Source organism: Aotus nancymaae, unplaced genomic scaffold, assembly GCF_030222135.1.
Source record: "Aotus nancymaae isolate 86718 unplaced genomic scaffold, 86718_ANA_hifiasm-v0.15.2.pri h1tg000058l, whole genome shotgun sequence".
NCBI lineage: Eukaryota > Metazoa > Chordata > Mammalia > Primates > Aotidae > Aotus > Aotus nancymaae.
In genome coordinates, this window is record NW_026988472.1 from 5971411 (window position 1) to 5995083 (window position 23673).

Genomic DNA, 23673 nt, shown 5'->3' on the forward strand with positions numbered 1-23673 from the left:
CTGTAATCCTAGCTATTCAGGAGGCTGAGGCAGGAGAATCGCTTGATCCCAGCAGGCGGAGGTTACAGTGAGCTGAGATCATACCACTGCACTCCAGCCTTGGAGACAGAGCCAGACTCCATCTAGAAAAAAAAACAACAAAAGAGGCCGGGCACGATGGCTTATGCCTGTAATCCCAGCAGTTTGGGAAGCTGAGGCAGGCGGATCACCTGAGGTCCGGAGTTCAAAACCAGCCTGGCCAACATAGTGAAACCCCGTCTCTAAAAAAAAAAAATAAATTAGCCAGGTGTGGTGGCAGGCACCTGTAATCCCAGCTACTCTGGAAGCTGAGGCAGGAGAATTGGTTGAACGCGGGAGGCGGAGGTTGCAGTGAGCTGAGATGGCGCCATTGCACTCCAGGTGGACAAGAGCGAGACTGAGTCTTAAAAACAAAAGGAATACATCTTAGAGATTGGATTATTTGTACTCCCACAAGCAATGGACAAGAGTGCCAGTTTTCCTATACCCTTGCCAACACAGTTTGTTAATAATGTTTTAAAGGTTCTTGATAATTAATTGCAAAAGTGGTTTCCAGAAAAGTTGTACCAATTTACACTTCTGTCAGCCGTGTGTGAGTACTTGTTTATGAAATGTATGCAAGCATTGAACATACCAATTAGGAGTAGTATTTGCTTATGAGTAATGTCTCAAATATCATTAGTGAGTGCTTATTCTCTCAGGGTCACAAGCTGGCTACTTCACCTCCAGCATTGGACTCTGGGCTGCAGTCAAGAAAGAGAAAAGCGAAAGGAAAAAGAAACAGGCCTATTGAGCACTCCCCCTTCTCAAGGAGTTTTAAGTTCCACTTTTTTTACACATCTCTTTGGCTGAAATTGTGTCAGCCAGAGAGGCCAGGAGATACGTTTTTTTATCTAAGCATATTGCTATCCCACAAAATCAGTGTTTTCGTTAGTAAGCAGGAAAGAGAGAATGATACTTGTTTGAGAATGAATAGTCTGTACCATGAGGGACTTTTTTTTATGATTATTATTTTTGAGACAGAGTCTTGCTCTGTTGCCCAGGCTGGAGTGCAATGGCGTGATCTTGGCTCACAGCAACCTCCGCCTTCCAGGTTCAAGCAATTCTCCTGCCTCAGCCTCCTAAGTAGCTAAGATTACAGGCGCCTGCCACCACCCAGCTAATTTTTTGTATTTTTGGTAGAGACGAGGTTTCGCCATGTTAGTCAGGCTGGTCTCGAACTCCTGACCTCAGGTGATGAGCCTCAGCCTCCCAAAGTGCTGGCGTGGGCCACCACACCCGGCCTCTACCATGAGTTTTTGATCTTTGGTAATTCACAAGCAAACAACAGTATCTCATTGATTTAATTTACATTTTTTTGATTAAGCATTTCCTCTATGTTTTATTAACATTAAAATTTCTTCCATTATAAATTTTGTTTACATCCTTTGCCCACTTATCCATGTGATTCTTAAACTTTTTCAGTTGCCATTTTATATAATAAGGGACTAGTCATCCTTTGTTTCATACAAACACACACACACATTTTACACATAAAATTGCTTATGGTACCTCTTCCTCATTCTGCATGAAAAATATGAATATTTCATATCAAATGTTGATCATTTGTTTGCTTATTCAGAGAGTAGATAATTAACACCCTTGGTTTTTTCTGTGTTTCTTTTTGAGTTGGAGTTTCGCTCTTGTTGGCCAGGCTGGAGTGCAATGGTGCAGTATTGGCTCACTGCAACCTCCACCTCCCGGGTTCAAGTGATTCTCCTGCCTCAGCCTCCCGAGTAGCTGGGATTAAAAGCACCTGCCACCATGCCTGGCTAATTTTTGTATTTTTAGTAGAGAGGGGGTTTCAGCATGTTGGCTAGGCTGGTCTCGAACTCCTGACCTCAAGTGATTCACCTGCCTCAGCCTCCCAAAGTGCTGGTATTACAAGGCGTAAGCCACCACACCCGGCCAAAAAACTGCAAACTTTTTAAAAAGTGACTTTTAGTTAACTACAAAGACAGTTCTTAAGATGAAGAAGAACATTTAGCTTAACCCAATAGTATGAAACTGTAGAGCAGGGCTGCATTAGTTGGTGTTCATGGACCTTTGAATCTCCTAAAATTCTATTAAAACTTCATGTAAATCCATGCATGCATGTATGTATGTATATTCCTTCAGCTAGTAATTTTTATCACATTTTCAAAGTGAATTCTTAACTCAGAAATGATCGAGGCATTCTACTAAGGGTATTCCCATTAAGATCAGGAATAAGACTAATGTGCCCACTAACACTGCTATTATTTAGTATTGTTCTAGATGTTCATGCCAGTGTAATTAGAAGTGAAGCAGAAATAAGAACTGTAACTTTTAGAAATGAAGAGACCAAATCATGATGTGAGCCATCAGGGTGAGAATCCTGTTTACTTTTGACCATCATTATATCTGTAGCACCTTGCCTCGTGCCTGGCCTGTAGGAGATGTTTAATAAATATTTGATGAGTGAAAGATAAGGTATGATTTTATAATCAATATAGAAAATACAGATATGGGGTTGAGCATGGTGGTTATAATGCCTGTAATCCCTGTCACTTTGGGAGGCTGAGGTGGGAGGACTGCTTGAGCCTAGGAGTTCAAGACCAACCTGGGCCACATAGTAAGACCCCCATCTCTACAAAAAAATAGAAATAAATAAAAATAAAGTTATGATATAATTATATAATATTAGAAAATGAAAGAGAATCAACTAAAAACTGTTCATACTGATAAGAGAATTCAATAAATTGGGTAATCATTTGATATATACCAGATAACCAAAAATCAAGAAGTACCATATTAGTAATAACCATAATGTACTGAGAAAAAGAAATGCTAATGACAATAGCAACAAATATATAAAATATGCAAGAATAATTGTAAGAAGATATGTGTGGAACCAACATGAAGAAATAGAGATTTGCCATGTGCCTGGAAGGACTGAGTGTTGTAAAGAGTCATTTCCTTCCAAATTAATGTATACATTTGACACTATCGTAAATCAAAATCCTAATGGAATTTTATGGGGAATTCATTCTAAAAGTAATTTAAAAATAAACAGATATGATTAGCTTAAAGAATATTGGGATAGAGAAAGTAAATGAAATTAGCCTATTACATATTTAAATATACTATAATGCTACAATAATCACAAGCACAAGAATAGTCAGGAAATATTTTTCCTTTTAAAAATGTTATGAAAATTTTCAGACAGAAAATACAAGAGGTTATTATGAACACCTATATATATCTGTCACCTAGATTTAATAATGAACATTTTGCTGCATTTGCTTTATTCTATTTTTTCAAGGCACTTTAAGCAAAATCGCACATCTCTAGTTTTTTTGCTGATTTTCTGATTGTTCTATTCATTATTGAAAATGTGGTATTGAAGTCTCCAGCTATTATTGAATTTATCTGTTTCCTCCCATCAATTTGGTCAGTTTTCACCTCATCTATTTTGAGCCTCTGTTGTTAGGTATATATATGTTTGTAATTATTTAGCCTCTTGATGGATTGACCTTTTTATCATTATAAAATGCTCTTCTTTGTCTTTAGTAATGATTTTTGTCTCAAAGTCTCTTTTGTCTGATGTTAGTATAGCCATTGTTTTTGAGTACCATTTTTATTATTACCTCTTTTTTCATCCATTTATTTTCAACCTCTCTGTGTCTTCAAATCTAAACTGTGTGTCTTGTACAGATACCATATAGTAGAGTTATTTTTATTCCATTCTGCCAGTATCTGCCTTGCAGTTGGAGAGTTCAGTCTATTAATCTAATAGCTGCCAAAGTTGGATTCACAACATCCATTTTGCTATTTGTTTTCTCTATATCTTACTTCTTTTTTGTTCCTCAATTCCTCCATTAATTACTGCCTTATTTTGTGTTTAATAGCTATTTTCTAGGATTTCCCCCACTTTTTTTTTTTTTTTTGAGACAAAGTGTCACTCTGTCACCCAGGCTGGAATGCAGTGACACAATCTTAGCTCACTGCAACCTCTCTGCCTCCCGGGTTCAAGCAATTCTCCTCCTGCCTCAGCCTCCTGAGTAGCTGGGATTACAGGTTACCCACCACCACCCCTAGCTAATTTTTGTATTTTTAGGAGAGACAGGGTTTCACCACTTTGGCCAGGCTGGTCTCAAACTTCTGTACTCAGGTGATTCACCTGCCTTTGCCTCCTAAAGTACTGGGATTATAGGCATGAGCCACTGTGCCCAGCCCTAGGATCCCATTTTAATTCCCTTTTTCATCTGTGTATATATATATGAGGTTTTTTTTTTTTTTCAGATGGAGTCTTACCCTGTTGCCCAGGCTGGAGTGCAGTGGTGCAATCTCGGCTCACTGCAACCTCCACCTCCTGGATTCAAGTGATCCTCCCACCTCAGCCTCCCAAGTAGCCAGGACTACAGGCACGTGCTACTATGCCTGGCTAATTTTTGTATTTTTAGTAAGAGTAGGGGTTTCCCCATGTTGGCCGAGCTGGTCTCAAACTCCTGACCTCAGGTGATCTGGCTGCCTCGGCCTCCAAAAGTGCTGGGATTACAGGCATGAGTCACCATGCCTAGCCAAGTTATTTTCTTAGTAGTCTAACAACTTAATTTATACCATTCTAATTTACATTATTATCAATTTCAATACTACACAGAAACTTTGCTGCTATATAGCTCCGTTACTCTTCTCCTTTATGCTCTTACTGTGACAAATTACATCTTTATACATTGTGTTCATGAACATAGGGTTGTGGTAATTGCTTTATGTAATTGTCTATTAATCCAGATAGAAAAAGTTACAAACAAAAATATGCTGATACTGTCTTTTATTTTCTGAGATGGAACCTCGCTCTGTCGCTAGGCTGGAGTTCAGTGGTGAGAACTTGGCTCACTGTCACTTCCGCCTCCTGGGTTCAAGCAGTTCTGCCTCAGCCTCCTGAGTAGCCAGGACTACAGGCATGTGCCACCACGCCCAGCTAATTTTTGTATTTTTAGTAAAGATGGAGCTTCACCATGTTGGCCAGGATGGTCTCGATCTCCTGCCCTTGTGATCCACCCGCCTCGGCCTCCCGAAGTTCTGGGATTACCGGCATGAGCCACCCTCACCCGGCCAGATACTGTCTTTTAAATATATACCTATCTAGTTTCCTTTACCAGTGCTCTTTATTTCTTCATGTAGATTCAATTGTATAGTGTCCTTTCATTTCAACCTGAAGGTTTCCTTTTAGCATTTCTTATAGGACAGGTCTACTAGTGTCAAACTATTTGTTTTTGTTTATCTAGGAATATCTTGATTTCTTCATATTTGAAGGATAGTTTTACTAGATCTAGAATTCTCCTTTTTTTTTTTTTTTTTTTTTGGAGACAGAGTCTCACTCTGTCGCCCAGGCTGGAGTGTGCAGTGGTGCAGTCTTGGCTCACTGCAGCCTCTACCCCCTCAACCGGGTGCAAGCGATTCTCTGCCTTAGCCTCCTGAGTAGCTGGGATTACAGGCACCTGCCACCGCACCCGGCTACTTTTTGTATTTTTAGTAGAAATGGGGTTTCGCCATCTTGGCCAGGCTGGTCTTGAAGTTTTAACCTTGTGAGCCACCCACCTCAGCCTCCCAAAGTGCTGGGATTACAGGTGTGAGCTGCTGTGCCCAGCCTGGATCTAGAATTCTTGATTGATAGTGTTTTTCTTTTAGCACTTAGAATATGTCTTCCAACCTTCATGGTTTCTGATAATAAAGTATCAGTCTTATGGAGAATTCAATTTAGGTTGTGAGTCACTTCTGTCTTGCTGCTTTCAAAATTCTATTGTTGTCTTTGGTTTTGGTTATGATGTGTAGCCTTTTATGTTTGTCCAGCTTGGAGTTTGTTCAGCTCTTGAATGTATAGATTGTTTTTCATCAAATTTGGAAAGTTTTTAGTTGCTATTTCTTCAAATAGGTGTCCTTCAGATCCCCTTTGGCTCTGTTCACTTTTCTTCATTCTCTTTTTTTGTATGCTCATCAGACTGGATAATCTTAATTGACTTACCTTCAGAGTCAGTAATTTTTCCTTCTACCTGCTCAAATCTGCTATTAAAACCCTCTATTGAAGTTTGCATTTCAGTTATTTTACTTTTCAACTCCAAAATATCTATTTGGTTTCTTTTTATAATTTCTGTCTCTGTGGTATTCTCTGGTGAGACATCATTCTCATACTTTCCTGTAGTTGTTTAGACATGGTCTCCTTTTGCCTTTGAAAACATTTAAAATAGCTGATTTAAAGTCCTTGTCTGATAACTCCAACTTTGTCTAGGAAGTCAGGGACAGTTTACACTGATGGCTTTTTTTCTTGTGAATGGCTCTACTTTATTTCTTTGTATGTCTTATAGTTTTTTGTTGAAAACTACATTTTAAATGCTGTGGCAACTCTGAAAATCAGATTTTCTCCACTCTGCTTCTCAGGGAACACTCTTTTTGTTGTAGTTGGGTTTTGTTTAGTGGCTTTTCTGAACTAATTCTGTAAAGTCTGTAAACTTCTGTGTGTGCCCACTGATGTCTCTACTCATTTAGCTTAGTAGATGTCTCATGATTGGACACAGATTTCCTGAAATACCTGGAACCAGTGAGTCTCCCAGTGCTTGCTGAGGGCCTCTCTATGTGCATGTTGGAGCATGCCTTCACTCAGCCAGGTAGTTTACAACTCTGCCGTAGCCTTCACATCCTCCTTGTGCAACATCTCAAAGTTAGACAGAGATGCATGCTTAGGGCCTTCTCCAGTCTTAGAGCCCCAACCCATGCATGTGGTCTTTTGATTTGCAGAAATGTGTGGGAGCTTTTCACTTTCTCTATGGGCATCTCATTCCTTAGCTTTTTTAAAAAAATTGTTTAGGTTAATCTATTGTTTACCACAACTGTTATCTATCACCTTAAACAGGTATGACATTAAGCACATGCCTTTAACCATTTTTAAAAAATATCCCCCAGGGAGGGAGAGGGTTTTAGTACTAGGCTTTGAAAGAAAGCTCTAGCTCCGTTCTGCTCGCTATATTACTGGGAACATGGGCTGCTGTTTTTCAAGGCGTTCACTAAGCTAGGGCAAGGTAGATATGTCTAAGGCAAGTTAAAATGCACAAAGCTCATTGTTCTTACTGAGATTCAGCTGTTTTTCTTGAATAAATGTTTTCCAGGTTGCTGCAAACCTTTTGTTACTTTCCAGAGTTCTGAAAAAATTCATCTTGACAGTTTTTGCTAGTTTTTCCCTTGTTTTTTTATAGGGGAATGAATTCTTGGAGGTCCTTACTCTGCCACTTTCACTGATGTCACCTATCATGACATCTCATCCTAAATAGTTAAATATGCATTGAATGATATTTTCTTTCTTAACCACAGTACCATTATATGACACCTAAGCAAAAGTAGCATTTTTTTTTTTTTTGAGACAGAGTCTCTCTCAGGCACCAGGCTGGAGTGTAGTGGCGCAATCTCGGTTCACTGCAACCTCCGCCTCCTGGGTTCAAGCAATTCTCCTGCCTCAGCCTCCCGAGTAGCTGGGACTACAGGTACGCGCCACCACGCCCAGCTAATTTTTGTATGTTTTTAGTAGAGATGGGGTTTCACCATGTTGGCCAGGATGGTCTCGACCTCTTGACCTTGTGATTCGGCCTCTCAAAGTGCTAGGATTACAGGTGTGAGCCACTGTGCCCAGCCACGTTATCTAGTACCATGTACTTACTCAAATTTCCCCCAGTTGTACCACAAATATCTTTTGAAATTGGCTTGCTTAAACCAGAATCCATTCAAGGATTACACATTGCATTTGGTTATTATAATCTCTTAGTCTTGTTCATTATTTAAAATTCGTTAATATGACTATTTTATTTTTTGCGACAGAGTCTCACTCTGTCGCTCAGGCTGGAGTGCAGTGGCACGATCTTAGCTCACTGCAACCTCCGCTTTCCGGGTTCAAGTGATTGTCCTGCCTCAGCTTCCTGAGTAGCTGGGATTACAGGCGTGTGCCACCACATCTGGCTAATTTTTTTGGTATTTTTAGTAGAGACAGGGTTTCACCATGTTGGCCAGCCTGGTCTCAAAACTCCTGACCTCAAGTGATCTGCCTGCCTTGGCCTCCCAAAGTATAATATGACATATTACATATACATAAAAGTAGAAGGGATAGCACATGAATACGTATAGTCTCAATACCCAGATTCTATAGTTGTAACATTTTGCTGTAGTTGCTTGATTCATCTATCTATATCTGTCTGGCTATCTATAGTTTTCCCTGAGGCACTTCAAAGTAATGTACAGTCATCATAACATATTTTATCCTTAGTATCTCCTAAGAATAAGGACATCCAGCCAGACGCAGTGGTTCACGCCTGTAATCCCAGCACTTTGGGACACTGAGGCGGTTGGATCATTTGACGTCAGGAGTTTGAGACCATCCTGGCCAACATGGTGAAACTCTGTCTCTACTAAAAGTACGAAATTAGCCAGGCATGGTGGTGGGCACCTGTAATCCCAGGTACTTGGGAGGCTGAGGCAGGAGAATTGCTTGAACCCGGGAGGCAGAGGTTGCAGTGACCAGAGATTTTACCAGAGTAAGACTTCATCTTAAAAAAAAAGAATAAGGACATTTGTCATTCCCCACTGTAACCACATTACTTTTTTTTTTTTAATACTTAACCAGAATTAAGTAATAATTTCCTAAGGTCTTTAAATACCAAGTTCATAACCAAATTTCCCCACCTGTTTCCACAAAACGTCTTTTATAGCTTTTTCCCCCTTCCAAAACCCAAGTCTAATCGAGGAGGATTTTTTCCCCCGGCTTAAAACAACCACCATTTTCTTATGTTCATGTATTCTGTGGGTCGGGAATTTGGAAATGGCACAGTGGCAACAACTTGTCTCTACTGCACAAAGTCTGGGGTCTCAGCTGGAAAAACCTTGAAGGCTGAGGGTGACTTGTTGGCTAAGAGTTTGAGTCATCTGAAGTCTCTTTCACCTACATGTTTGGTGCCTGGCCTGGGAGGACACAAAAGACTGAAAGGGCTAACATGTGGCCTCTCCATGTGACTAGCTTCCTTACTGCCCAGGAGACTCAAGGCAATCAAACTTTTTACATGGCAGTTCAGATTGCTAAGCATGATTGTTCCAACAAGCAGGGTGGAAACTGAAATTGCCTTTACTGACTTAGCCTCAGAAGTCACATAGTATCATTTATATCATATTCTATAGGTTACAAAATGAGCCTGCATAGATTCAAGAGTCAGGCACCTGTCAATAGGAAAGGTATCATAGGATTTGGAGCCATGTTTTAAAACCACCACACGTACAAAAATATAGAGAACAATATAAAAAATATCCAAGTATCCATGCCTAAAAAATTATGTATCAATATTTTTGGTAAATTTGCTTCCAATCATGTTTTAAACAAATGTTACCTTTAAAGAAAGAATTTCAGCCTTCCGAATTGCTTGTTCTAGAATATGCATACCGCTTATCCAGAAATTCTCCTTTATAATAGCAATAGCTAACCAAAGAGTTTAAATCTAGGTCAGCAGCACCACCACATCTTTTTTCTGTGACAGATTTTTTCCTTTAAAAATAGAATAGGACTGGGCACGGTGGCTCATGCCTGTAATCCCAGCACTTAGGGAGGCCAAGGCGGGTGGATCACGAGGTCAAGAGATCCAGACCATCCTGGCCAACATGGTAAAACCTCATCTCTACTAAAATACAAAAATTAGGTGGGTGTGGTGGTGTGTGCCTGTAGTCCCAGCTACTCGGTAGGCTGAGGCAGGAGAATCGCTTGAACCCGGGAGGCCAAGGTTGCAGTGAGCCGAGGTTGCGCCACTCCACTCCAGCCTAGCGACAGAGTGAGACTCGATCTAAATAAATAAATAAATAAGTAAGTAAATAAAATAGTTCATTGAACTCCTATATATCCACCAGTGAGAATGAACAGTTATTAATATATTGCCATATTGGCTTCATTTATCACTTAACTGTTCTAAAAAATTTTTTTCTTTGCTTGAAAGCAAACCTCAGATATTATGCCATTTCCCCCATGTATTTCAGTATGTATTTCTAAAAAATGGACATTTTCTCACAAAACCTTATAACAATAATTTGGTAATTCTTTGATGTTATCTAATTCCAGGTCTGTAATCAAATTTCCTAAATTGTCAAACCGTGAAAAGGTGTTTTTATAATAGATTGTTTAAATCAGGATCTGAACAGAGTCCACATGGTATTTGAATGTCATGCCTTTTAACCCTCTCAATCTAGAGCAGTCTCCCCTTTATTGTTTTGTGCTATTGATTTGTGGTAGACACTGGTATAATTGCCCTATAGCATGTCCTACCTTTTAGATTTGTCTGTTTGCTTACTTGTGACATTGTCTTTTTAAAGAGACAAAGCCAGTTTAGCTTGTAGAATATCTGCTTGTTTTCTTCTGGTGTCATTTAACTTGTTTTTCTATCCCTGTGCTTCCTAAATACTGGAAGTAATATGAATAGCTTGCTTGATTTTAGCTCTTCAACAAAATTACTTATGAGGTGGTATGAATTTCCTATCGCTTCTCATTAAGAGGCGGATGAAGTTGTGTTGTGCTTTCTCACTATTAGTGACAGTAAAGTTCATACTTAAAGTGGTAATCTCTTGATCTCATCATTATAAATGTTTTCTTTTTGAGATAAGCAGGTAATCTGTGAGGTAATATTTTGGTGCTGTGTGAATATCCAATTCCCTAGAGTCAGTCGTTTCATTAGGATTTTCACAGTTGTGATTTTCTAATTCTGTCATTCCTTCTACATTTAGTAGCTGGCATTCTTCTGTGAAGAATAGTTGTCTCATCATTCGGGGCTGTTTGGTTATCCTGAAATATACTTCCTTTTGAAACGGTGGATTGAGTATTTTTTATTTCAAGTTGGTAAGGCATTAGTCATGCAAGAAGGCGGTCTTGTTCAGGAACTCATAGCTTGATTGGTAGACAGAATAACACACATCAGCATTAGAGAATGAGACAAGGTGGTATGTGCTATGTATCAAGTAATTTGTATAGATCATAAGTTCAGAGGATAAAGAGATCAATGGAACCAAAGAGGTTTTGTGTAGGAGACTGATTTCAGCTTACCTTAAAGATTGGGTAGGTTTTGAATAGGCAGACAAAAAGGAAAAATAGTACTCTAGATAGTGTGGATGGTGAGGATGAAAGCACAGGGAGAGAGGATGAGCTGTAGAAACTCTGGAGATGTAATAAGGAAGCCATCTGTCTGGAGAAGCTGAGAATATGGATGTGGAAATAAGGTTGGAGAGGTAAGTAGGCCAAAAGCAGAATATGGGACAACCTTAAATGCCAATTCAGGGAGATTAACTTTTTTTTTTTTTTGAGACTGGAGTGCAGTGGTGCAATCTTGGCTCACTGCAATCTCTGCCTCCTGGGTTAAACCGATTCTCCTGCCTCAGCCTCCCAAGTAGCTGGGACTACAGGCACATGCCACCACACCCAGTTAATTTTTGTATTTTTTTAGTGGAGATGGGGTTTCACCATGTTGGCCAGGATTGTCTCTATCTCTTGACCTCATGATCTGTCTGCCTCAGCCTCCCAAAATTTTTTATTTTTATTTTTGATTTGTTTTATTTATTTTTTTGAGACAGAGTTTTGCTCTGTTGCCCAGGCTGGAGTGCAGTGACGCAATCTTGGCTTATTGCAACCTCTGCTTCCCAGGCTCAAGCAATTCACATGCCTCAGCCTCCTGAGTAGCTGGGACTATAGGTGTGTACCACCATGCTCCGCTAATTTTTATATTTTTAGTAGAGATGAGATTCGCCATGTTGGCCAGGCTGGTCTCGAACTCCTGGCCTCAAGTGATCCACCTGCTTCGACCTCCCAAAGTGCTGGGATTACAGGTGTGAGCCACTGCACCTGGCCTGGCTTATTGTTTTATTTTTAGAGACAGGGTCTCACTCTGTTGCCCAGGCTAGAGTATAGTGGTGCAGTTGTAGCTCACTGTAACCTCAAACTCCTGGGCTTAAGCACTCTTCCTACTTCAGCCTTCCAAGTAGCTAGGACCACAGGTGCATGCCACCACACCTGGCTAACTTTTTAATTTTTTGTAGTGACAAGGCCCCACCCCAGCCTCCCAGAGCATTGGGATTACAGGCATGAACCATCATGCCGAGCCAAGGGAAATTCACTTTTTTTTCTTCTTTCTTTTTTCCTCTTCGAGGTTCACTTTTATCCTTTAATCAATGTGTGCTTTGAGCATTTGTGAATTAGCTGCTTATGGCAAAATCTGTCTTCATAAAATGTTAGAAGCAGGAAGACCAATGAGACCGCCACCTTTAGAGACCTTGGAGGTAGGGAATATGGCTAGCATTCAGATAAATGTCTTAGTGACACCTTCTCACCCTGTTTCCCCTGCAGCCCGTGTGACCCCAACTCTGCCGAAGCAGGACCGTCCTGTGCGTGAGGGGACCCGGGTAGCCTCTATTGAGACAGGTTTGGCTGCAGCAGCTGCAAAGCTGGCCCAGCAGGTAGGTGCTGATACCCCAGGTAATGACCCTGCAACTGAAAGCAGTTTGACTTAGAGCCTCAACATTTAGACCTGCAGGCTGATAGGATCCCACCTTTGTCTCAGTGGTCATTGAGTAACCATTGATCTTTATCCTTGGCAGTATCCCAGCCCCAATCCCCTCTTAAATCCCTCTTATCCCAACTCAATGACAAGCCACTTCCACAGGTTACACAGTTGACATGATTTAGGCTGAAAGAAAATATTAGGCCAGAGAAAACCCTTGCAGATATCACTTACCTTTCTTGGTATGTAAAAATCTCTCAGATGAGAAGGACCAGATCCATCCTTTGCTCTCATATGAAGCCCAAGGGAGTGACTCAGCTGAGTACACTCAAGTTGTCAACCACCCACCAATATTGGAATTTGGTTGATTAGAATTTTTTCTTGTCCTCTTTATGAAATAATATCTTAATCTTTACCCACCAATTTTTTTTTTGTCTGAAAGAGTGATCTTCACTAGAATCAAGTTCACCTCCTAGCATTACAGTTAAAAGTTTTTTAATCTGTGTAATGTGCTTAGGAGCCTTTGGAGGCGAATTTCCTGATTCTCTTGTTATCAATATCCCATTATCTCCTAATGCTATATCCTATAGCTTAGAGCACTATTAAACATCTGCCTTATGTTGGGTGCACTCGTGTACAATGTGTAATGTAATCTGCCCAATAGCCCTGTTCAACAGGTGATATTTTCATCATTTTACAGGTGAAGAAAATGAGGCTCTCGTTCAGTGACTAGTCCAGGATAATACAACCAGTAAATAGAGGAGACAAGATTCAAACTCATATCCTCTAACTTCAAACTTCATGTTCCTTTCTATTTAAACAGATGTTTATGTAGTTAAGTCATTATATCCTATTTAAATAATATTTAATAGAATGATGTTTTTCATATGATGTCCTATGGAGCAGTAGAGTTGATTAGAAATGTCTCAGGCTATTGTATTGAACCAACAGAGTCCAAGCAGGCCTGGCAATCTTCTTTGACCAGAACTTCTCTCTCCTATGTATATCCCAATACAATGTAAGCTATAATTTGAAAAAGGGGGTTCTACTGTTTTATATAAACATAAATTAAATAAAAGTGAGAAAATTATTCTTAGTGCCTTTTAGTGCCTTTTAAGTAGCTTACTTCTGTTTGGGATGATGAGAGATTACCTCAAAGAAGAGCTTTTGAGGTTGGGCGCAGTGACTCACGCCTGTAATCCCAGCACTTTGGGAGGCCGAGGCGGGCAGATCACGAGGTCAGGAGATCGAGACCACCATGGCCAACATGGTGAAAGCCTGTCACTACTAAAATACAAAAAAAAAAAAAATTAGCCTAGTGTGGTGGCGCATGCCTGTGCTCAGCTATTCAGGAGGCTGAGGCAGGGGAATCCCTTGAACCCAGGCAGTGGAGGTTGCAGTGAGCCCAGATTGTGCCACTGCACTCCAGTTTGGCAACAGAGCAAAACTTCATCTCAAAAAAAAAAAAAAAAAGGTTTTGAAATTGGGGAGGGGTTTTGCAGTCTGGGCTTCTGGTAGGGGCCCGGGAGGCATTCTAGGAGAAAGGAATTCCTTGGTATAGCCCACAAAGCCCTCTTGATTTTGTCTCTGGTCATCTCCCTGACCTCCTGCCAGCCTCTAATGCACACCCTTTATACAACCGTACTGTACTGCAATACTCATAGTCCCCTCAGTGAGCGTATCAAATTGTCTCATGCTTTTGTGCCTTGGCACAAGATATTTCTTTTACCCATTGAGAGTCATACCCTCTCAGATGCCTTACCTAACAGCCCTTCGCACTACTTACCACTACTTTATTTCAGAGGCCTTTTTCTATATCCTTCTATAGCATTTTCTTGCAGTACTTACGATCATAAATGTACCTTTTGGTGTTTCTTATTAAATTATGAATACTTCAAGAGTGGGAATATATTTAACTTGGTATCTCCACTAGGGTCAGAACATGTATTTAGTCAATACTGGGGGCCGGGCGTGGTGGCTCAAGCCTGTAATCCCAGCACTTTGGGAGGCCGAGGCAGGTGGATCACGAGGTCAAGAGATCGAGACCATCCTCGTCAACATGGTGAAACCCCGTCTCTACTAAAAATACAAAAAATTAGCTGGGCATGGTGGCGCGTGCCTGTAATCCCAGCTACTCGGGAGGCTGAGGCAGGAGAATTGCCTGAACCCAGGAGGCGGAGGTTGCGGTGAGCCGAGATCGCGCCATTGCACTCCAGCCTGGGTAACAAGGGCGAAATTCCGTCTCAAAAAAAATAAATAAATAAATAAAAATAAAAAAAAATAAAATAAAATAAAATACTGGGGTGAGTGAATGAATGAATGAAACAAATCTTTCTGGATTGGAGACTTCATGTTAGGGAATTAGTTTAAATAAGTAATGGTTATAAGAATTGATTCTGGAGTCAGCCTGCTTGGATTTAAATTATATAATAGTTTTACCACTTGGGCAAATTAATTTCTCTTTGTTTCATTTCCTCATAGACTTCATTTTAGGAATAAATGAGGTTATGTTTATACAAACTCTTTTAGAATGGCAGTTGGTACAGAGTAAGTATTATAGGCCTGTTAGCTTTTCATTATCATCATTATCGGTTGGCTAAGTGTAAACAGCCAGACTGTGGAAGATTATGAATGTCAGGCCAGGGAGTTTGAACTTGGGCAGGGATCTGCTAACAGCTTTTTGAGCAAGAGGATTGGCAAGGTGAAAGTGGTTCTGTCATAAGATGGTGTAGTTGTCTGTGGGGGTATCTGGATAAATTACATGTGAAAGAGATTGGCAGCAAAGCTAGCAACATTTAGGCTAGTGATCTAGATATGAAGAGGTAATTTCTGTATTTAAGTGAGAGAAAAAGGGGCAGAAATGCAGCTTGTGGTATGGATAGAATAGTGGTATGGCTGAGGGAAGAGATTGTAAAGCCAAATGGGTTGGATGTGAATCCCAGTTTGGCCACTTACTGGTCCTGTAACCTTGGGGAAATTACTTAGCCTCTCTGTGCCACAGTTTCTTCATCCTTCAAATGGGATTATAATTCTTACTTCTTCAGTTCTTACTAGTATTAAGTGAGTAATTACAGAAGAATGGTTGGCATGTGTTACTAATATTGTTATTCTTGCCCCCCAGAAATACCTGTGGTAGCCACAGCCTGTCAGATCTTCTGAAGGTAGAGTAGGCTTGTGTTGCCAAAAGAAGGCAAAGAAATGTAATCACCGAGTTGGTTTTTTGTGGCTGTGTAGCATTTCAGAAGGTGAAGTTATTTACATGCTCTCAGTGCCACCTTTCCAGGTTCTCAGGGCTCCAGATGCCCACTATACAGGTACCCACTATGCAGTGGATAGTAGATCTATAGGGCAGTGGATGGTTGAAATACAAGGTATTGAGAGAAGTGACACAACTCCTTATTTGTCATTCCCATCCCAAAGTGAGGTTTTTAGACCCAGCGACCTGGAGGATTGTCAAGCCCTCTGTTAAAAGAAAAAGACCAGCAAGAGGAAGAGAAGCCAGTATAAGAGATGAAGATAGAATAATAATTAACCACTTACTGAATATCTGTCTATTTTTATGTCATCACTTAATCTTTTCAAAAACCCTAAAAACAGGTATTATTTTACCTGTTTTATAGATGAGGCAGGTAAGATTCAGAAAGTTAGTCACTTTGACCATAGTCATCCAATTTAGGGAGCATAAGCCTGGATTTTAACTCGGCTTTATCTCATTTGAAAGCTAATAATCTTTCTATACTCAAATTTTCCATTTTGAGAAGTTGGCAAGGTGTCTCCAGATCTGGTTAAATACTGGATCAAACTACTTTTCTGCTGTAAGGCTTTGGGCTCAAGTTACTTAATATCCCTGTACCTCCATTTTCTCATTGTAAAATTAGGATTTTTTTTTCTTCTTAGGGCTGTTAAGAGGATTAAATGAGATAAAGTACATAGAGTGCCTCAGCTGCTGGTGTAAATTTAGTCGTCATTATTAGACATGTCCAAGGTCTGCCTCATAAGTGGCAACACTAGAACCAAAATCCTAGTCTCAAATTCATTTACAGCTCTCTTGCTACTGTACTAATAAGTGACAGTGGCGACTTAAGGATCGATGGTAACAAAGAGATGATCTCAAGTATTGGAAGGCCTGTTACATGTTGTGTTTACATCCAGACTAGACTTGGTGCAGGTAGGGAGAGGGTGGCAGGTTGCACAATCATATTGGCCATTTCTAGTTAGTTCCTTTTCTGGGAACTTTTCTTCTTTTCTTCTCTCCTGAATCTTTCCTCCTACTTGGCTTGTGTTTCAGGAGCTACAGAAGGCCCAAAAGAAGAAATATATCAAGAAGAAGCCTTTGCTGAAGGAGGTGGAACAGCCTCGCCCTCAAGACTCCAATCTTAGTCTGACAGTACCAGCCCTCACTGTGGCTGCCACACCACAGCTTGTCACCTCCTCCTCACCCCTGCCTCCTCCTGAGCCTAAACAAGAGGCCCTGTCAGGAAGTCTTGCTGACCATGAGTACACTGCTCGTCCCAATGCCTTTGGCATGGCCCAGCCAAATCGCAGCACCACACCTATGGCCCCCGGTGTCTTCTTGACCCAGCGGCGCCCTTCAGTTGGCTCCCAGAGCAATCAGGCAGGACAAGGTACAATAGCCATGTGGTTGTAGAACCAAAGGATCTTAGAGCCACCTGTCCCAAATCCTAAATGCTCTAGTAGATGACAATACCAGGGAGGGACACTGAAGGCCAACCTCAGGTGCTTGGATTTGATCTTATGGGCCATGGAGAGATACTGATTTGAAGTAGAGATAAGATCAGGTTTTAGTTTAGAAACATGCTTCTGGTGGCCAGAAGGAGGTAGAGGGTGGGCTAGAGATGGGAGCTGTAGGGAGGAGGCACAAATTCAGGCAGGCAGGAAGAGCAACTGGGGCTCTGCCAGAGGGAATGGAGAGGGAGGAGATGAACTGATCAAATATGGAGGCAGTCAGATAGGACATGGGAGGAGATTTAATGTGGGGAGACAGAGACAAGAGAGAGTTAGGGGACTCAAGCCTTCCTTTCCCTCACTTTGGTCCTCAAAGCCCAGTCCCTAGAGTACACTGTTCAAGGGCACGGAGGTTGATGTGTTGTTGAAGGATGGTGAAGATGAGAGCTTCTAATGAAGCAAGGCCCTAGGGATGGTAACTTCAGGAACACTGAGCTCTAATCACTAACCAGGCACTTGCCCAGTCCTCGTGGGTAGGATAAGAGGGTGTGGAAGCACGTTCACCTCCTTGCGGAATATTGGAAGGCAAATGATTGGGACCAGAGGAATCAATGGAGAAGAACCAGACAAACTGTAACCAGGGGGTCTGTTGCTGCTACAGGAGGTCATATGGTGTTGGATGGAAATATTTAAGGAGGGCAGCAGTTGGTGCCAGATTTGTGTTAAAGCCCTTGCCATAGCCCTTGTTTACTTTTCTCTTCCCCCACAGGAAAGCGTCCCAAAAAGGGCCTGGCCACAGCAAAGCAGAGACTCGGACGTATCCTGAAAATCCACAGAAATGGCAAACTACTTCTGTGAGCCCTCCTCTGTCCTACCCCTCACCCCTTCACCCCCATTGCCTTCTCCGTTGTCAACTCTCGGGGCATTCCTGGATCCTGTCTGCCCCGGACAAGGTGCTGAGGTGTATTGTCCTGCTTTTTTGGGACTTACCAAAGGCATGGACCCCTCCACCGACTCCTCCTAGCTCCCTCCCCACTTTCACTAGAGCATCCTGCCTGCCTTCTCCATACCTCTGAGTAGCAGGTAAATGGGAGACATTTCCAGCTGACTAGAATCCTGTTTTCTACTTGTCCAAACCACTCCCCTTTCACCTGCCTTTCTGTCCTTTACTGTTGATGCCCCCTCGAGCTGGAAGGCAGGATGAGGAGAGGCGTGAAGAAGCCTGAGCCATGAAGTGGGAGGCCCAGTGCTTGACACTTTCTGCAACTCTAGCCCTATATCCAGAAGCCTGCCCACCTCCACCCATTCTGCTTGCCCTGTTTCCCCAGTCCATTGGATACGCCCCACCTCCACACTTGCTCATGGAAGAAGGCTGTGGTCTCTGCCTCCTCTTGCCAAATACTTCATGGAAATAAAGAGGAAGGCCCAGAGCCTTCTTCCTGCCCCATTGTGGGCCATTTCCAGAAGTGGCCTAGAAATGCTGACTTCACTTATCCTTGGGAAGAAAGGTGATTCCTCCCTCTTGTCAAGGTAGGGAGAGGTCAGATGACCAAGCCTTCGACCACGGCTTTGTAGCCTATTGGAGGAAGCTACTTTTAGCTGCCTACACGAGGCCACTTGTTTTAGGGTGAGCTGCAGGGATTTGCCTGGATTTTGAAATCATGTAGAACATTATCCACGTGGCTGTGGCTGTGGCTGGGCCCTGGCAGGTGGAAAACCATCACCCAGAAACCTGAAAGCACCTGCTACTGAAGCAGATAACCCTGGCCCAACAGCCTGCTTGCTCCACCTATACCACAGAGCACAGCCTGGACATTATGGAGGGTGTGACAGGACGGCCCACACCTGGGTCCTCCAATGGGAACTTTCATGCTTCTTTCTCCACCTGAGGTCTTGCTCTGAAGAAGACCTCAGGACTCACATCTTCACTCCTGAGCCTTTGCACTTCCAGACGATAGGTCATCTTTGAAGCAGAGTGCAGACGGGCCATTCACAAGGCCAAGTCGAGGAGAAGAGACACCTATCTGTGAAGAAGCAGACCATCCATCCGATCCTCCCCTCCCCTGTCTTTGCTTTGTGGATTATCTCCATTGTCTAGACAGTGCCCCCACCTCCCACCTGCCTTGCCTCACTGGCAGTCTGGACTCGATGGAGAACATCCCCCCACCTCCATTTGGCACTGCCCAGGTGGAGTGTACCCTTGCCCTCTCCACCTGTACCACCCACTCCAACCTCACCCCAGCTTGCCCAGTGCTTCTGGGGAATTTAACAGCTACCATGCAGGCCACAGGGAATTTGTGAGGCTTCCTTCGTCATCTTTGTATTTCCAGTTTGTCTTTTATTTTCTCCATAGCCCTGCCTCTACTTTCCTTCCTCGGAATCAGGGGTTCCTTTAGCCCATTTGCTTTCTCTACCTTGGGGACCCCAGGGGCCAAGCAGTTCTCCATCTAGTCACACCAAAGGCAAAAAGCCTGGCTACCTCCCCCCCAGCACGTAAGTCCCTACTCCCCTCCCCTCTGTTTCTACCCAGCTTTGCTTATTTTGGGGATTTCAAGGCAGAAGAGGGTAGTGAGGGGAGGGCAGGAGAAGCCTCTGTCCCTCTGTAGGCAACTGCCTGACTGTGCGGTGACTGCTGTAACCAAGATCAGGTCCCCAGCCCTTTTGTCCATTAACACCCCCTTGATCTTTCAAAGGCAGCTAATTGCTAGCAAATCCCCCTGATTCCGACCTTTTCCCTCTGTTTCTTTGTTAGAAGTTTTCTGTGGAGCTGAAACCCAGCCTCCATTTGACTGGGTTTCATTTAGCTTAGTTGGGTTCTTGGAGCCTCCTGTTTGTTATTTTGTGTTTCCAATGAAAAGCAAGTTTACCCAGAGTTATGCTTTTCCAAAGAGGCTGATGTCTTTTTGTTTTTTTGTTTTGTTTTGTTTTTTTAATGTTTCAGCTTCTAAGTGAAGTGAGTTGGGGAGGGGTTGGGAGTGTTAGTAATCCAAGTTTAAAACACCTCGAGATAGTCACCCCTGATCTCCAATCCCCAGCTGGGGGCTGGATAGAGGGAAGGGAGAGAGGATTTCTATTCACCTTTAATATATTTTTACAAAAAAAACAAACAATTTAAAAACAAGCCCACCGCTTCTGTACATGTCTAAATATATTTTTAGAAGTGGGTAGGATTGTGAATTTCTGATGCAGGGCCTTTTTATAAATAGGTTAGAATAACATCATTCAGACTTATTTGTTGTTTTGCCCCTGTCTTTTTCTTATGTTGTGTTACTAATGTAATTTATATTTTTTTTAGATCCTCCCTTTCCTATAGAGATAAAAGTGATTTATCTTGGCAATTGCTTTGCTTGGCATTATTTTTTTCGTGGTGGGGGTGGTAGTGTGGTACAGTGTCCGGGAGTGCCGCCTTCTCCTTGTATTCCTTTGTCCCTCAGTAAGTTGTCAGTGGCCATTTCCCTGGTGCTCAGTCTTGTGCTTGAAGTGGGAAGGGTATTCCCACCCTCAGGAGGGACACACTTCACAAACCTGAAGTAGATCATCAGAAGCAGAGTAAGCAGAAAAGAAAGGGTGTGATAATTCAAAGGGGTCTGACAAGTTCAATGGGAGAGCTTTCCACAGACTGCTTTTGGAAGTGTGTCCTCTTTCTGTGCGTGTGGGATTTTTTTTTTCCCCCTTTCTCTCTCTGACATCTCTTCCATCCACTTGTACAATCTGGACTTGATTATTGTGCTTAGGGCCAGTACAAAGGTTAGAATATAATTATCAGAGCTTGTTTTCACAATTACCGCACTTGTTTTCTTGTGCCAGGCACTGGCTCTTAATGCTTTATTGATTCATTTCATCCTCACCAACACCCTCATCGTACCAATGAAGAAACAAAGTAACCTTCCTGTATCATACATGAAAATTTTGGGACCAACTTGGTTCCAGAATGTATATTCTTATCACTCTGTTCCACCACTTCTCACTGATAACCACTACCATTTATTCAGTGCCTTTTGGGTGCCAGGCATGGGCTAGAGATTTTACTTAGGATATCTCATTTAATTCTCACTGAAAACCGCATGAAGTAATATGCCCGGTTTTACAGTTAAGGGGACTGAAGTTTGCCACGTCTTCTGCAGCAGGATCTGCCTGATTCCAAAACTCATGTTCTTTCCCTTCACCATATTAGAAAATCTTTTGAGGCTCAAGCACCCAACAGATCTTTATTAAGCCCCTGTTGTGTGCAAGGTGCAGAATTAAGAGTTACCTCCTCAGGAGAGCTCCCAGGGTGATCTTGGGAGCCTCAGTTTCAAATTCACCACCACCGTGATTCTGTGTGTGAGCCAGGGCAGGCTGCTCACTGTCTGTGGGTCACCTATTAAAGTATTTTGAACCCAATCAAGATTACTTCCTCTGGAGATTCTGCTTCTGTGGGTCTGGAGTGAGGCTGTCTGGTTTTGGCACCTACTGGTTAAATGACCACCTCCAGTTCTCACAGTCTGTCTCAATAGTAGGTGGGGTTTTGATGGTGTTCATGTCTGCAGCATGGAGAACTTTATTTCCTAGTAGAAAGGAAATAGGAAGGATTTTAGAGCCTTTGCAGGAATGACGGGCTGGGTTATTTTTGTCACCAGTTCCTACCCCATCTTCCTCAGTCAAGGGACAAAGCACTGTTTTGTGCTTTGTTTTTACCAGCCTCAGATTAGAGGATTAGCTAGAATCTTGGTCACCTTACTCTCAGTCTAGGCAGGAAGTGCCAGCAGTTCAGAGGCTCCTGTCTCAAAATTGGGAGGGAAACAAGGTACCCAACTTCAGTCTTCCACCTTTCCAGTATGGAGTGGAAAAGTGCACAGGACTTGTCGCTAAGAGCCCTCCTTCTCATTGACTAACCAAGTAATTTGGGAGAAACTGCTTGTCTGGGTCTCAGTTTCTACATTTGCAAGATAGAATTATCTTAGCTATGAAGACTCTAGAATCTTGGTTGTCCCTAAACTTTTTGGGTGCTGTTAATTCCCAGACTGAATCCTCTAGCCCTAACTTGTCCTGAGTACAGCTCCCCATTTTTGCTATCTCATGTTGTTTCCCTTGACTCAACTATATAGGCTCCTTCATCAAGACTCCGTACACACCAACTTAACTGAAATGGCACTTGCCATCCAGTCAGTTGAATGGAGGAGAGGAGCATCATATTGGTAAAACGCACTGATAGAGATGAGCAGGGAATCCATTCTAGAGAAGCAAGAATATTGGGGAAGCCTTCCAACTGGGTGATGCCTGAGCTGAAAGATGAAAGGCAATCAGTTGGTCTGGCTAAGAACAATGGGAGAGTAATCCGAGATGAAGCAATAGCATGAATAAAAAGAGGTTGGGGTGTGTGTGTATAGATAAAAGCCAGTAATATCATAAACTGCTGCTGGGACTCAGCTGGGGGTACGTCAGCACAGTCCCCAAGAGGGAATACGTAGTTTAAGAAGGCATATAATCATAATTTGTTAGTTTTTAGGCATAATGCTTACTTTAAAATTCTAGATTATGGAGGATATGTAAGTTTGATGTTTGTCAAAAGACCTTACTTTATCCCAAGAATGGCAAATAACCTTTAAAGGGTTTTAAGCAGAAAATTACATGATCCAACTTTTTAAAAAGGATCAGTTTGGAGGTGAGTGAAGAGGGGGAGAGACTGAAGCCAGGGAGGCTAGTGAGGAAGCTGCTGAAGGAGGGATGGGGAGGGCGCCACCTCATCTAGTGTCCCATCGAATGCCACTTTCCTAAGGAAGCCTTCACCCAACTGTCCTGTCAACTTTGACCTTTTCCTGGACTCCTACATCCCGTAAAAGGCAGAAATCTCAGGCCATTTCCAGGAGGCAGACCATGAGGTCAGCCACTCAACCCAAGAGACAAGATGGACTCCTGTATCCCCTTCAGCTTTTTAACTCTCAAAATAGTTAACCACCTCATGCCCTCTCCTTTTCCATGGGACCCCGTTGTAAGGCCAGCACTCACCTATGACTGTAATGAGAGAGTTACAGTACCCATTTTATGTTGTCCTTGTCAGGATTCCAGTAGCCTCCCTCACACTGTATTCTGTCATATACAACCTTTCAGGAGTATCTCCCCAAAGTTATATTTTCATCATCCCCTCCTGCTTAAGAACACTTAATGATTTCCAACTGCTTGTTACACCCTCTGGCTCTGAAGGCTTTCCAGAACCTGGCCTAACCTGGAGACAATGGGCTGCGGTGAAAAGAGGATGTGCCTGGGAGGTGAGAAGACCAGTGATTCCATTCCAGCTCTGCTTCCTATGTGATCTTAAACTGGTTGCTTCATATTTCCTTGCCTCAGTTTTGTCATCTATGAAATGAAGATATGATCCCTACTGCACAGGATTCTTGGGAGGAATTATATTAGTGCTTTTATTTTTTAT

General features: G+C 42.3%; 1 protein-coding gene across 3 annotated transcripts in view; it reads left to right on the forward strand.

Annotated features, from left to right (window-relative positions):
• PHF8 (PHD finger protein 8) overlaps positions 1-20602 on the forward strand; it is a 105911-nt gene extending 85309 nt beyond the window's left edge. For all 3 annotated transcript variants that reach the window (XM_012471733.2, XM_012471735.2, XM_012471734.2), the window contains 3 exons: positions 12425-12534; positions 16867-17203; positions 18034-20602. In XM_012471733.2, coding sequence (XP_012327156.1) covers positions 12425-12534; positions 16867-17203; positions 18034-18122 — 536 coding nt within the window. In that variant the 3' untranslated portion in view covers positions 18123-20602. The remainder of the gene's footprint in view (positions 1-12424; positions 12535-16866; positions 17204-18033) is intronic.
• Positions 20603-23673: the final 3071 nt, after the last annotated feature.